Source organism: Gymnogyps californianus, chromosome 5 (assembly GCF_018139145.2).
Source record: "Gymnogyps californianus isolate 813 chromosome 5, ASM1813914v2, whole genome shotgun sequence".
NCBI lineage: Eukaryota > Metazoa > Chordata > Aves > Accipitriformes > Cathartidae > Gymnogyps > Gymnogyps californianus.
Genome location: NC_059475.1, coordinates 63,979,469 through 63,995,932, shown reverse-complemented (window position 1 = coordinate 63,995,932; position 16,464 = coordinate 63,979,469). Strand labels below are relative to the sequence as shown.

At 41.5% G+C, this 16,464-nt stretch overlaps 1 protein-coding gene across 1 annotated transcript in view; it reads right to left on the bottom strand.

Moving 5' to 3' along the window:
- Nucleotides 1-16,464, bottom strand: part of KCNH5 (potassium voltage-gated channel subfamily H member 5) — a 156,707-nt gene that overhangs the window by 127,417 nt on the left and 12,826 nt on the right. The window contains 3 exon segments of the mRNA XM_050897623.1: nt 5,189-5,317; nt 8,874-8,980; nt 15,958-16,081. Of these exon segments, the coding sequence (XP_050753580.1) occupies nt 5,189-5,317; nt 8,874-8,980; nt 15,958-16,081 (360 nt within the window).

The following is a 16,464-nucleotide window of genomic DNA, read 5'->3' as shown; positions in this document are numbered from 1 at the left end:
TTATGGATTACTGTCAAGGTGATGTATTCAACAGGGTACACTGTGCTTCAGCTAAAGGTAGAAACCTCATTTTCATGCTCTAATCCCTCCACCCACCTCTTCTATTATCACCAGGATTGATACCCCCTCAAGGAAAAAAGTTCCCATGTGCAACTAGTTATATATGCTTAATAACTTGCACTTATTAAAGATAAAAAAGGATCAGAATTATAGGCTTAGCAAGGATTAGCAAGCGCAAGTGCGTATTTCTGCAACTACTACACTTTTTATAGCCCTGTCATACTCCGAGATAGAGTTGTATCATTATATAGAGTTATATAACCATAAAGAGTTATATCACTGGAAGCATTACAGCATTGTCCCAGACAGTCTTGATTATCAAAGTCTGGCTCTATCAAGTGAAAAAAAAAAAACAACCAAACCACAACAACTTCAGGATACTGCTGTGCCATCTCCTGATCCCATCTGTTAACAGCACACGGCCCTGAGTTGTAGGTGCCTCGTTAACACATCTTTGCATCCTAATTCAGCATCCCATCAGTATTCACCAGAACTTCCCAATCACTTCCAGCAGGTGACAAGCCTGATATTTCACTCAAAAGAGACTCAAGATAACCAGTGAGAATCCTAGCCAAAAAAACTTCCAAGTTTACCTAGAGGCCACATTTTTTCTTCACTGATGATAATAAAGGGAATAAAGACATTGCACAACTAGATGAAACTCCACTACTAGCCAAAAAATGCTGATCTTTTTTTCTATCCTTAAACTTTCAATTCAATATAATCTACAGCACTCCTGGCTTCAAATGGTGTTAACATTTAAGTGGGCCCATTTGCCCTTCTAATAGTTAGGGCCCAGAAAAATGGCTTCATTTTTTTCTGACAAATAAATATAAGATTATTACCACTGTGTGTCTTTGGAGGGATTGAAAGTCTTCAGATGTTTTTAAATGGCCATTGGGTAAAGACAGAATAAAAGCACAGCAAGCTGATAAAAGCATCCAACTGTGGCCCTACAATGGTACAAACATTAAAAAAAAAAAAAAAGATCCTTTGGGTTTTATTCTCTGGAAGAAAATACATAATATGATCTTTCATATGCTTGTAATGGCTTTCCACCTCTGCTGTGTAAGGCATTCAGCCAGGACACCTGGGGATCTGGCCCTCCACCACCACAGGTAGGACCTATTGCTTGGTACTGAATCCAGATCAGACAAATGTTCATATTACCAAAGAGGAGCAGGAGAAGGGAAGAAAGAGAAACCAGACAAACATAGCACAGCTCCTTCACCGGAAAATAAGGCATTGTCCCAGTGACCACCAAGTGCAGCCATCATCTCCTGTGACATCTCCTGCCCCATCACTAATTCTCATGCCTCTTCTTCCACACTGCCACCATCCACAGCTCATCCAGCCACCAACTCAGGAGCTGGGGCACTACAAACCATGAACCAAGTCAACGGAGAGTGTTCTCCCTACCCTCCAGACCTGCACAACTGCCAGTGGCAACTTCACCCAGGAGTGAACAGGTCAACCAGGTGGCTGGTGTTTCCCTCCATTACCATCTTCACTGCTTCTACCTGAGATGCCAGGGTTTTTTTTACACTTCTGCATAGTTAGACACTTTTTAAGTCATTTTCCATTTACAAGGATACAACAGTACTTTTTGGTCACTGTTACATTGCTATACATCATAGGTCTCCCACACAGCGCCCAGCGATAATAGATAACAGCGTGGGTAACAAGAAAACAAGTCAGTCAAATCTTTAGTGTTGAACTGCCTGTACCCCCTCAGAAAACAAGGTTTTTGATCTCTGCCACTATATTTTATTAGAGGAAGGTAGCTTTTAAATATCCCTTTTCTCCAGTCTTGCTTTCAGTCCAGTAAGTTTCAACAGCTTTCTGGACTGCAACAAATTCACAGTCTCCTGGGTGACCTGGGAAAATTTCTCATCACTTTTGCTCCCTCCTGCAAGCAAAGCCCCCTCCTCCTCCTCCTCCTTTCTGACAGCATTAACACACAGCAAACGGTGAGCACATAGGTAAGCAGAGACACACACCATCTGTCACAGTGCCCCAGACCTCTCTAACTCCTCTCGCTCGCACAGGGCTAATCCCCGTGATGCCAACTATATTTTTTGTACTGAGCCTGTAAACAAGCATGTTTTTGAGCCCGTATTGGGAAAAAAATCCCACCTCTCCCTTGCAATGTGCTTTGTAGTAAGACAACTCTTTTCTTTTATTTGTATGTTCTGTTTTTACAAATACGACAAGCCCCTCAACAGTTCTGAGCAGTTCTGCATCCTCAGCACTGAGGCATCGCTCCCTGTCCCCTGAAACTGCTGTTCCCTTGCAAGATCTACACGAGATGCTGACCGCGTTGCAGCCACCGCAAGCAGATCTGGCAAACCTACCCATTTATTTCCAGGAGCCAGGACACACAGACACCCTGCAGTGTAGATACACCCATTGTTATGATTTAAATACCAAATCCTCGTACCTCATAGGAGCATGATATACTGAAGCTTCACAACAAAGCAACATACCTTCGAACAGTGCAGAATATATTGGTACAGAGAGATTATTGCATAATGGCATCAATATTTTATTTCTGTTGAATTTTTTATCTCAAATTTACTGCTCCCATAAGTAATAGACAGTAACTCATCTGCACCATAGTTACTTATGTATTATGTATTGCATGGTCCTGGCAGAATTTCTGAAGAAAAATCCTTCTTTTAAAAAGAAAAAAAAATAGCCCTTTCAATGACAAATCCCAGCACTCAACAGCACTATTTTACTGAAATGCTTTTTACCAAAGTTTAAAAATTCTCCACTAAATTGTAATGTATATATTTACCAATCTCATAATTCAGAAGGAAAGTGGCCTGACAGCTTCTAAGCACATTGTAATGTTATCTGCAAGGACAATGAATTATGCATCTCTCATATCACTAACTGACAAAACAACACTGTGATCCCAGTGCCATGGGATCCCACAGATCCATCCAGTTGAGACACAAAGGGTAGTGCAACAGGGCTGTTTTCCCATCCTTGTAGTAAAATGGTGCAAATATTTGAGTATGATTTTTTTATATGAAGAACGTAAAAGACAAGCTCTAATTTATGCAAAAGCAGACAAAAAAATCAGGTCAATGGTTTGTAATTATGGAGCTTGTTGGACGTATTGATCAATGTTAATCAATGCTCTAATCAAAGCACCCTGAGCAAATTCTTAAGACTCTAATCATATGCCTTAAAGGCACTTGAGAGATGTGGCTGTACTGCCTTCTGCGGTATTTTGTTTTGTGGTTTTTTTTAAAGTATGACTTTGACAGAAGTAAGTGCTCTTTAAACATGCAGTCGAACCTCTCTGGCTGCTGACAACAATATTTTGCAATGTTCATAGTTAATACCTGGCATTTTAACTAATGGTACCCTTCACTGAAGAACAGCAGTATACAAGTTACACACTTCACAGCTATTGCTCTTTCCCATAGGAACATATATTATTCCTATAATGGATGCCAGGTGGATTCTGCTCCTCCTCAGCCACAAGACAGGGAGGGGGAGAGCTCAGCCCCCCCAGCACATCCCTGCCTCCCCAGGGAAGGCAGCAGAGTACAAATCTCCCAGGCCGAGAATCCAAAGGAGGCAACATTCATCATTTCTGCGTTTTGGAGCCACCTTCAATAAGTTTTCCCTGTCCTGCTGCAGCCACGCAGTCCTCAGTGCAACTATGTACTGCAGAAACTGGGGCAGAGTCGGTGAAAGGGGGGGGGGTTGGGGGCTGGTTCCATGTGAGATACATCTCAATCCCCCCAGAAAGCATCAAACAGGAAATCCTTGGGGTTTACAGTCTTTTTCCTTGATGAGCTCCTGCTATGTATTATATACACTACAGCAAGGAGCCCATCCCATGCCTTCAGACCTCTACAATTAAAGTCCTTTCAATTAACTGGCACTTATCCTAAAAAATTCAGATTATTTCCAGGCAGAAGAACTCCACGTTATGGAGCTGAAAGTGAAATAAAGGAACATATGCACGTTGCTAACTAAATTGTAGAGGCAGTAAAGCTTATGATGGCTGAGAAGGTATTCCTGTATCAGGATCTTATAACTTTATGGATAATACTCTCTAGACAAAAAAATTCCTGTATTTGGTGTTAGCCCAAAGAGAGGCCTTTTGTTTTATTTTAAGTCTGCCTTAATAAATCTACTTTTCAGTTATCCAAACACATATAATAAGTGTTATCTAGATCATAAGAAATTAGTTTAAATCCTGTTTGCATTCAAATGACACCAAGTTTATTCTAAAGAAGACGGCTTAGAGCACACACAACTCTCGGTGAGAAATCAAGCCTTCTCCAAGTGTGAAGAGAAAAATATAGCAATGAATTAATCATCAGAAGGCAACTTCCAAGAGAAGATGGGATGCGGATGCTGTAGCACAAATGCCCTTCTTTATGTAAGCGTGCATTATTTTACCCAAAGCAATACACATGTGAACCTGACACATGACACACACGTCTTATAACGAAAACAGAGGATGCTGCTAGATCCTCAGCACCTTTCCCCACCAATTCTCTCTTGTGCAGGGCTGCGGGTCCGGCCATGGGTTGTTAGGTGATGAGAGCATGGCACATCTCAACAAACACCAGCAGCAGCAGCAGCTAAGCAACAAATGCGACGTCCGCTGCCATGCAGTCATCATTGCTGACCAGTAATAAAGGACCCAAACAGGCTGTTTCTTTCGCATTTCACCTCCAAGAGTGACAAAGGGAGGAAATATCAACATCTCAGCACAAAGGAGCTGAAATTATTTTTTTCTGAAAAGAAGATACCAGTCCCTTAGGAGAAAGGTCTCCCAAAACAACACAGCATTAAAATGACTAAAAACTATGTAATTTTTAGCAAATGCCAGCTGTAGCGAAGAAGTAGTGACATTACAAAGAGAAAGGAAGGCTTGTGACTCTGGCAAAACGTTGTTAGGGAATTTCCACCCATTGTGATTTATCTTCTATTTTTAAGCAATAATTTAGGAAAGTGGCATTGAAACTCTGACAGGTCACAAAACATTTCCTGAATTCAAGACACAGATCACAGGCATGACATGTCCCTGTCACAGGACTGAGCTCAAGCATGTACTTTATCATTTACAAAAAATAATAATGTATTTCATCTTTACCTTTTGTTGAATCATCTTCAATCGGTTGTTTGAACAAAGTGATATCCTTAAAAGTGCACAAGAACAAAACCACTTTTTCATGCTCATTTCTTATAGGTGCAATTTGCATGTAGAACCAAACTGGGGTTCCTGAAGCAGAGAAAAAGATGACATTGGACTGTGGTGTAGCACAAACTTTCCCCAGCCTGTACACAAAATACTTCATCATTTATATGTTATAACACACATGTAGTTTAGGACCATATCTCAATATTTCTACATCTTCCAGATCTTTTAATTTTACCTCCTCAAAGGAAAACAACATATTCCCATTTTTACAGCTTCATTAATCTAATTGGACGATAAGCAGAGACAGGAGGCTTTATAAATCTCCATTCTGAAATCAAATACATTATTCTTCCCCTCTTGCTCTTGTTTTTTTCCAGCATGTCTCACAAACTTAGTGTCTGCAAGGTAGGAAGGCAAGAAAAAAATGGATGGATGGTATCTTTGATTCCTTCTTCACATAATATGGAGCTATCAAATCCAGAACTGATGGAGTATACTGTCAAATGCTCCAAATTTGATGTTACTCTATTATTTAAGAGGACCTGAACTAATCCAGACATAGACTCTGAATGTCCTATCAGGACAAATCAGGACATTCGATTTTCTTTTTGTGTTGCAGGTCATACCCTCCACCTCCTCATTGTCCTGCCCAGTGGAGCACTCTCCCAATGCAGTTATCTCTATTTAGCTTTTGAAATAAATACAAAATATTTTTCAAATCCTACCACTCGTCAAACAAACAGCCAAAAAATGCCTACAGTGTTGGAGTGGTTAGCATGGCTTTTGGTAAATCCTCACTGTTCACACAGGGGTCCTGCAGGTGCTCAGGAGCTGAAACTGGTCTTGTTTCCTCCTAGGCTGAAACACACATGGCAGTCCCCTGTGTACATGCAGGTCTGCTCTGTAAGGGGCGAAATCCTAAAACTGGTTGCTGAATAGCTGGGTGGGTAGAGCTGAGGACTATATATGAGGGAATGCAGTAAAGCAGAAGAAAGTGGTAGCAAACTTTCAGGTCTGAACCTGAAACCTGCAAGCTGGGTTAAAATGCCAAGGGGGCATGTGAAGTCAGCAATCATACAGATGCTGCCGGAGAACGTCAGCTCTTAAAGATCATCTCTGCGCAAAGGAAAGAAGGATGGGAAGGTAACCTTAAAATCTAAAAATCTCCCTCTGCCAAAAGCATAAAGGAATGGGTGAGAAAAAAAAAGGTTGTGCCACATCATCAAAAATACACAGCACCTCTGGACCTACAGTTTGAAAATGTGGGTGGGAGGGTGCTCTGAGAGCACTGCAAGCTTCACCCAGGGTCTTTGCAGGTGATAAACACAAGCCCTTCCACAGAGTAAATGTCTACATTTTGCAGAAGTATATTCATACCAACAGCTAACTATTCTTTACTTCTTCATCTGCTCTAATATTCAGCCTGGAGGATAAGCAGGCAGTTTCTTGAAGGACCTTCTTCCGCAAGGCTCAGAGTATGACAAATGGAAGCAAATCCTGGGCAAACCAGCTGCTGAACTGGAGCCAAAAGGTGAGCCTATTAGCGTTAGCAAGAGGTTGAAGTTCTGGGCTTCGGGTGATGGAGAAGAAAGCTGGCAACCGATGTTACGGATGGGAACTGACTCAAGCCTGAAAAGAAATATACTTTTCCATAAAGTCCTTCTGTAATCCTGCATAACTTATGGCAAATATAGGCTTGGAGATCTGGGCAAAGGTGAAGATTTTATTAAGGCAACTGCAGCTCAATAAATCTCTGAAGCATCATCAAGCTCCAGCAGACAATCCACAACCCAAAGCAAAAAGCGACTGGCTTGTTACAGAAAAGTCACCAAGAGGCGGCTTTCCTCTTTTTATACTTAAATAAAATAGAAAGGAATTTAGTTCAGGACTGGCCCGTGCTAGAGCAGGAGCTGCCAGCCCAGTTAACAAGAGAAGCCAGGGTCAGGGAGAGCACTGGGTCTCTGGGATCCTATTGAGAAATCACACGGACACAGGGCATGGCAGTGCTGGGCACCACCACCTGCAGACACCCAACACGAGTCTGTCCCGGGAAATTCCCTTAATGTGAGGGGGTGTCCAGGTTACCTGCACAGCAAACGGGCAAAGAAGCAGAAAATCTAGAGAACAGACACATCCATATGCTGAGGAACCGAAAAGAGGTCATTTGGAGGGCTCTCCTGGGCACCTGCAGAAACAGCTGGACTTCAGAGCTGCTCTCGTTTCTCTTTTTAATTAAAGTGTTGGCTAAAATGCTTTGAAGCAGGCAGAATTGGAGAAATCTAAAGACACTTCCTACTGTTTAAGCGCACATACAGGAAGATTTAGTCTAAAAAGGGAAAGTGGAAGTAAAGTATAATGCATGTGAGTTTGTTTCAAGAAGACGAGGTATCTAGGATGCTCTCTTCAATGTCATGAAAGGTTTGTGTGAGTTTGCAGTGAAACAGGGCAGTCAGGCACAGTTAGCTCTTTCCTGAGGCACACCATTACCTTCCCTCAGCCACAGCATGAGGGGGAAACCTCCAGCCTCACCCCAGCAAGGTGCTCCATGCCAGCATCAAAGTCCACCCAGGGGGGAGCATGGCCTCAGCTACTGGGCACCAGGCAGCTGAACCAGGGGAAAAGCTCCCCAGCCCCGCAGGACCTGCACCCTGTACTGGGCAATGAAAGCCAAACCGAAGAAAACATCTCCATCGAGATTGCTCTTGGCTTGTGTTTGACATGGCCACCGACCCAGTCAACTAGACTCATTCTGCTCAGGATAGAGGAACCAGCTTTTCTGAAGCGCATTTCATCTCATAGTTTTGGCTTTCTATCTTGGGAAGATGGCCTGTGCCAGTGGAGGAGGCTGCTCATCTCCACTGACAACAGCAGGACTTTCAACCACCAGCCCGGGAGAGATGTCTACACTGCAGAAGCCCAGTGTGAGACCACACAACAGTGCAGGTTTTGCTTAGTATGTGCTATCATGTTGATAAGCCAGAAGTAGTACTACCCATACACGTGGCAGGACAGAAATGTGACTGGAGTGACTCATGGTTAAGACAAAATGAAGAAAATCTTCTCTGGTTCTGGCAACCTCCTGTAAACCCAATGCCACCAAGAGGAAGGGACTTAGGTCCTACATCTCATTAAGTTACCAAATTCCCTGGTTTTCTAATTAATCCCTGGGTGATGTGCCAAATTTAGTACTCTCACCAGAGCTCATATGTGTTGGTTTACACACCACAGAGGCATCTCGACACTGCTGGGAGCATCCACTCACGGCAAACAGGGTCTGGGTTCTCACTTGTGGAGACATGGGGGTGTTTCCTGAGGAATGTGGGGGAACCTCATTCAGGATTTCTTTTCACTTAACCCAGACAGTTTCCCTTCAGGGAAACAATCCTCAAAACTAAATATATTTTGGAAAGAAGGAGTCAGACTAGAGACAGCAGGGAACAACTACTATTCTTGGCAATCTGAACACTTGTACTGAAAAAAGAGCTCTGTTCTTGAGCTGTGGCAACCAAAATACCCGTTTCTTCTCCAAATCTTACCCCAAATTTACCCATATGTCAAAATGAAAATTTATTTTAGTCTATTATATACTTTAAATATGCTTTATCACTCCCAACACCATACACAAATATATACATACTGTTTTTCTTGTAGAGGAGAATTTCAAAGCAGTTTGACTCATAGTTGTCGAAAGTCTGTCTGACTTTTTCAATGGTCTTCTTGTCTGTCAGTTCACCATACATAAAACTGAAAAAGAAAAAAGGTTTCTCTTTTTTCTAGACAAGCAACAACTTTGTTACAGTCACCTTAAACAGCATAAGCATTGGAGATGCTATTAACTGTCATTTACCAAAGTTTAATTACGATTGACACTTCATTTAAATATTTAGAGTGTCACAAGGAAACCTACAATAGTGAGTAACCATGACCACCTTTTTACTGTAAATGACAGCAAATAAATCTACCGTAATGTTTCATTAAGTGCTTTTCTGAGCATATCTTTAAGGATATATGGTTAGAAAAAGAGCTGATAGCCTATAAAACCATCACTGCCACAGCTGCAGGCCATGAGAATACTGCTGTCAAAACAGAGCAAACTGAACAAAACCTCTAAAACCTCCCAAATTTTCTTCAATCCTCTTGAAAAGGCTTCTGGCGGAGGAATGGAAGCTACTACAGGTAAAGGCTGTTGGCTGAATCAATGGCTACAAATCTAATCTTGTTAAAATGCATCTGGGACAACAAGATAATCGGAATCCTTTTACTAAATACCGATTACAAATAGAGGTAGGATTTAACCAATAAGAAGTGATGACTCTAATGCTCTGAAAATTCAGCACAGAAAACAAGTGTATGAGTTGTCTCAGTGTAGCTACGTCTGCACTACTACCAAACATAACCAAATTCACCCTCATTTTCCTTATTGTATACTGCATTTCTTCAATATTTCAGTGAAAATATGGAAAACATTAAAATGCTTTTGGAGACTCATCCCTCTGCAGGCTGAGAATATAAAAATGTAATTTTAACTCTGCTATTTGTTGCCACTTGACCATCTCATCTTTGCGTTCTTTTCCAGGTCAGACTTTCAGCTGGTGTAAGGAAACCCAACCCCCTGACCTTACTTTTGAAAGCCTTTGTAAGGAAACAGCCAGGCTTTTATTGTCATTCTTCCCTGGATTAAAAATAAGCAAAGACCACTCTGTGCAAATTCCCAATTACAGAGCTGAAGGGAAATGGAACATGGGATAAAAGCTTTCAGACACTTGGATGAATATACTTTTAATTGATCAGACTTTTTTTTTCCCATTTTCTTTGTTCACAAACAGTTTGAGCTTCAGCTGAAACCTACAACAGACAACCCTGAGAATATGAAAGAGAAAAGAAAAGCTATCAGTGCCTCTGTGGTTTCAATGCAGCTTCTCTTTTATTGATCAACAAACCTCCAAAGGTTCAATAAACATTTATTTTATGTCTACTGTTCTGAAAGAAACAATAAAACAGCATAGTGGTTAGTGACTCGGCAAACATTAAAATACTCAATGAAGGCCAGACCATGAATCTTTTCTTTACACAGCCAACCAAGGGAGGTAACGGGGCTGCTCCCAGAATAAGGTGCTGCCCAGCATGGGTGATGGAGGCAGACGCAGGGCATCAGAGTGACTACAACGTCTGTATGTCACTACAGGTGCTTCTTCACCGGTAACACAGGGAGAGCTATTGATAAATGACATGTCATAACTGTTACCTTTGGGACAGCACTGTAATGGAGACGCCACTACGGCGACTGACGTCAGGAAATGGTTTTACCAGGGCACAAGGCTTCATTAAGGTACTGCTTATCATTAACATACAAGGCCGTCTTCAGGAAATGCAAAACACAGCCTACTGCTCATTTTCAAATGACCTGCCTTTCTTTCCCAAGTTCAACTGATAACCTTTTATACATTTACACGTGAGACGACAATGAAAAGAGCTTGATTTTATTTTTTTTTTAATCTATGCCTCTTTTAATGCACTGATGAGGTAAAGCAGATTGCTCTCCTGTCTGCAAGACAAAATAAGAGCTGGTAGTTTTCACACAGCCTGTTGTGCAACTGAATTCTCTTGTTTGCTTTCTTGCGATTTAAAACAATGTTTCTCTTAGTCCTGAATGAAAAAATAACAAGAATTTGTTAAAGTGCTTGACTTTACATGGCTTATAATACAGAAAGTCATCATTAATTAGTGTTAAAATGACAAATTGCACTTGGTGTTCTGAGTGGTGGACCATACCAGTTAGCGCTGCTAAATACAATCAGTCAACTTTATGTTTTAAATTAAAGGCAGCTTATTATTGCAGTAAACCTATAATACTCAAATATTACATTATTTTCACATATAAAGAGACATTTTAAAGGCTTGTGGAATAATAAAAACATTTTTCAGAAGGCGATTTTTAACAGCACCGAAGAAACCTCAAAGCCACTCACTCTAAGTTACATAAGATCTTTGCTTATCACAGGCTTAATTTAATTTAGTCTGTCCTATTTTGTACACATAGAGGGACTCCTACTTCTTCAGTCAATCACTCTGTCTTTTTCTGCCTCATGTTTTTTGTTATTTAGTGCTTGTCGAGTGCCTTCAGTGTAAACTGTACAAGACATAAATATCAAAACCACCCTGCTACTGGGAATCTTACTACCTAGAAAATAGACTTATCAAAGAGAAACAAGACTTACTGAAATACTCAGAGAAAGGTACAATCTTGGATAATTTCCCCACCTCTGAAACCAACCATTTGTCATTTAAGATGCCTGGGCTCCCGCCTCCCTTTGAAAGCATCCCTTGGCACAGAAAAGCCACATCTGAAGCTTTGTATCATGCTCTTCTGTCCTTTGTCAGGATCCAGAGCAGCAGCAGCAGAACAGCTCCAGGTCTGCAGTGTGTGCCAGGGCGGTATTTAACTGCAGTTTGTGAGGAATTACCCAGGATAGAGGACAGGTGAAGCACAGAAGGCATATGATCCTACATCCAGTTTACAGCTCTGTTCATCCAAAAGCGTTGGATGAAGAGGCATCAATTACAACAGACAAACATCTGCCCAGGAGGAACAGCAAATACAGATACACGTCAATAGCTTCAAAACTTTGCAAGTTAAAGAGCAGGCACCATTTCTAAAGAGAATGATGCAGCTCCCTGGGTCCCGCTGGCACACTCAGTAAGGTTTCTTTGCACAGCTTTGGCAGTGAAAGGAGGCCTTCTCACACACATAAAAATCAGGTCACGAAGGTGACATCCCAGTATCAAATCTAACTTTTTTCAAGTCCAGCACGCTGTATCACGCATGCAAAATCCCATTTCTTTGAACATGGCGGGAATTTTGCCATTAGCTTCACTGCAGCCAGGATTTCACTCGCAGACTTTTTTTAATCCCACCTGAAATGGCAGTAAATCAAAACAAGGGAGAGCAAAGATGCTGACTGGAGCACTGCAAGTGTTTCAGTGGAAATGTTACCTGTAAACAACTGCTTCAGCAAGGAGATGCAACTCCCTCCCTCTGTACGGCTGGAAGGCAACACACAAACAGGCCCTAAGAGCAGGTTTCTTCTTTGAAAACAAAACCAGCAACCAGCTACTCCCAGCCCGGCACAAGGCGCTCAGGTGCAAGGAAGTGTAAGCAAAGCAAAGTTGGAGCAAATGCCAAGTGTAAAACGCCAGGGTAGGTCTACTAACCTGCCACTCAAATGGTGCCTGCTCTTCCAAAGGGTTGATGAGAACACAGAGCTTAACGGATAAGCAACAATATTTAGAAAGCACGGATATTACTTGCAACATTAAACTGGACTTTAATGATTTATAACGGTTTATTCTTTCAGTGTATTCATGAAGCCATATATTGTCATGACTATGGACAACTGGGCATGAAACAAGTGGTTTTTCCTGCATGCTGGTTGATCTATCGGCACACCTCCAGGCAGGGGTTTTTGCATGGTTAATTGCAGCTTAGAGGTGTCACAATTGCAGATGCCCTCTTCCTTCTGGACTCTCAGCTCATTTTCATTTGGCACAGCAATGCTTCACCAGCACACAAGTTTTTCTACCTAAAAATCCTGTGCATTTTAGCACTTACTTATACCAATTATTCTGTATATCAGCCCCAGCTACACATGCAACTTTGGGTGCCATGTGCACTCAGAAAGAACACACACTGATTCCCATCACGCAATATTCACGTAGCCTGACCCCTATCTACACTGTGCCTTCTATATAGTGAAACTTAGGAGACTGGCACTTGCACTGAGGTATTTCTAAGTGATTTTCCTGCCAGTGGGCACATTGTTGCTGACTAAAAACATGAGAGAAATACAAAATCAAAGGGATTACCAGCTTGTCACAGGACTACCTCATTGCCTGAGCTGGAACAAAAAAAAAATCACTCGCACCTCCAGTGCCTTCAGTTCTTCCACCCCTCCCTGTGATCACTATCAGCCAAGACCACCCAAGACTGAATATAATGATGACATATGAGCAGCCCCAATGTAGGGTATGGGCTGGGACAGACAAGACAGGATATAGTGAATACTTGCTGGACTACCCAGGAGAAAAGCATGGGTGAAAGCTGATTTGAAGGCACTATACCTTATTTGAAGGCACTACCTTATAGGCAGGGGCAAACTGACCAAATATTGCAAAATTTATAAATTGTCCTTTATCACCCTCACGATCAGTAACAACAATAACTTGAATCAGGGGCTAGATTTACATTGTTTGTGTCTGTGTATGTTTCTTTGGTTGGAATTTTGGCACTAAAAATCTGTAAAACCAGACCCTTCCAAAACTTGCAATAAAGGTATGGCACCATCACACTCCTATCCTAGAGCACTTGCCTTAGAACAGTAAAGCAAACTTATATATAAAGCAATTTTTATGTATAATGTAACATAATCTGGGCATAACATAGCAAATTTGGACTGAGAGCCTGACTCAGAAAATAATATAAATAATAGCCTCAGATATCAAAAAACCTCCAATGACATTCTAATGAGTAAGCCTAAGCAGGCAGCATTGGCCTTCGAGACTATTTTCCATTCCATAAGCTCTTCATTAGAGAGCAGCTCCAAAGACATTGCTCTGGAAGGCTACACGCTGCATGTCAGACCATGCCAAAAACCTCTCCAGCTCCCCCTTAATCTGCAAAGACAGGGATGTCTCCTAAGAAGCAGGAAACATCACACTGTATATATAACTCCACCAGCTAAGACCCAGACACAAAAGAAGTACTAGCCATGCCTTGAGTGTAGAGGCCTCTCAAAAATCCAGAAAAGGATACATAGAATGATGAAAAAAGAAAAAAAAATAAATCTCTGTTACTAATTCCATTTTCCACAATAATTCCTCCTTGAATTTGCATCTGTATGATTCACCTGTACAACCTACTTGAACGTGGTCAAAACAGGATGCTTACAAATGGTAACTAGAGCCCATCATATTAACAAAAAGCACTCAGATGGAATAAAGCTTTTGGTCCACCCAGTATTTCAGGCACAGGGGAATTATTATCAGAGAAGTATTGCTAAACCTTCACTTGCCCAACGTTTTCCTACAATCCCATTCTGTATTTTTCATGATTTTAACGTGCACAGACTATAAAAGTGCTGGCTCACAGCAAACATATGCAGTTCAATATACAGGATAGCAGAGAGCAAAGGGGAAAGCATGCATGTATATCCGGGACGGCTGCAATAAGGCTGTTGCTTTCAGCCTTGCTGAGTATATCGACTCTGTTGCTACTGTGTGAATGAATATTTCATTTCAGCAGCACGTGCCCATCTCTTCTCCATTGTCCATCAGAGGACACCTGGCTGCACAGAGCAACCCTGGACCCCCCAGGCTTCCTCCCCTTCCTGGCAGATGAGAGCAGTGATCACACATCAGCGCGTGTTGCTTTTTGGAGTAAGTGACGACTGACATCTGAGGACAGGCTCACTGCCTGCCCTGTTCATGCCAGCTGGAGCATCAGTCAACGATCAGTGTCTGGCAGCACCCATCTCCCAAAAATCATCGCTGTAGATACGCAGCCCCCTCCTCCCAGTGCCCTGGCGTTGGTCGCTCCCTGAACGCATAAAGGGAAAATCTATACAACCTTCTATCTCAGCCATTCCTTGTTGCCTCTGTCCCTGGTTTACTTTGCTCACGAACACGCATTAGGGATTTAGTCTTTCCCCAAAGCATCTCCTTTTAAAGGATGCAGCAGACAAGGCGCAGATGCATGTCTAACCATAAATCACAGCTGCCCGCTCCTGAAAGACCACCAACAAAAGGAAAAAGCCATAAAGCTGCAACGCTCAGAGTAAATATATCATCAGCTTAATCGCCCTCTTGGGAATAAAGATGCAGTTTGCACATTACTGTGCTCTGTGTGTGTGTGTGTATGTGTAATAACAGGGGCCAACATGGGCTACACAATAGCCCACTGCCTGCTGGCATAACAGGAGAATTAGCAAAAACCTAGTAAAAAAAGCCTTTGCAATATATTAGCTAAAAACCTACTTTCTTTATTGGATCGTTAGCGAGGGCATATTTGTACTGATATTACCCAGGATAAATGTCAAATGAGAGAAGAATAAGGTCTAAATCCTCATAATATTTACCCCTTCTTTTGGGAGCACCTGTAGTTCACCCTCATTCACTGCTAAAACTTTTTAAAAGCTTTTCCATCAAACAGTCTTTATTCCTGCAATGCTGATTGCATTTATGCAGCTACCAGAATATGACAGGAATTTCCAAACTGGGCAGATTTGGCTTGCTTTCAAAACAGATTTGGGTGAAATATATTAAATTTGTAGATGTTCTAAATAAAATTAAAAAAATATATATAAACAACTTGAATTTAGCTTTCTTTTATTTAGGATTAAGTCTTACAGGATCCTAAACACTACCCCAGATTTAGCAAAGGCCTTAACATAAAGTATTTGAGCAGATTGCTAATCCTGGTGGAACTAACCATTGATTTTACTGGAAGTTAGTCAACAATGTGCTTAACTGAATGCACATTGTTAAGTGCTTTGCCATGTCCTGGATAAATTGCTGGTTTCATTCATTTAAAGCCTGTTTCAGTACTTTAATTTCTGCAAAACAATGCTTTTCTTACATCAATCCTTCTTCCAAAATCTAACTGTTCTTCCCAGCAGATTATAATTTTAAAAGTGCATCGAGTGGCAACGGACAGACAGGCAACATACCTGCAAGTGCTACTCTTCTGCATGACGTCAGCTCGATGATATCCAGAGAGTTTACAAAAACCGTCATTACTATAAACTACAGGCCAGTCCACAATCTGGGCATTTCCCAACAAAAAACTGGATTCTGAAAAGAGAAAGAGGAGAGAGAGAAAGGGCTGTTGTCAGTGGCAAAGTACATTTAAATCCTCCCTGTGTTACACAGCAGATGCAGAGGGTTATTCATGATGGTAACTTCTACCACGAAATTTCAGAGAGAACTGAAATCAAAATGGGCATCAGAAAAGAAATCATGATGGAACAGGGTAACTCCTAGTAACGCAAGTAGCTTCTTGCACCCCAAAATACTGATATAAGCACCAATGCTTTCACAATTTAGAAAGGATTCATTTATTCACAACACCTGGGCAAGGTAACATGTTTGATTTTCATTTTATACGTATATAAACATGTATCTTGAAATCAACCTTAAATTCGCTTGCAAACTGAGTTTTAAATGCTGAACTGTAT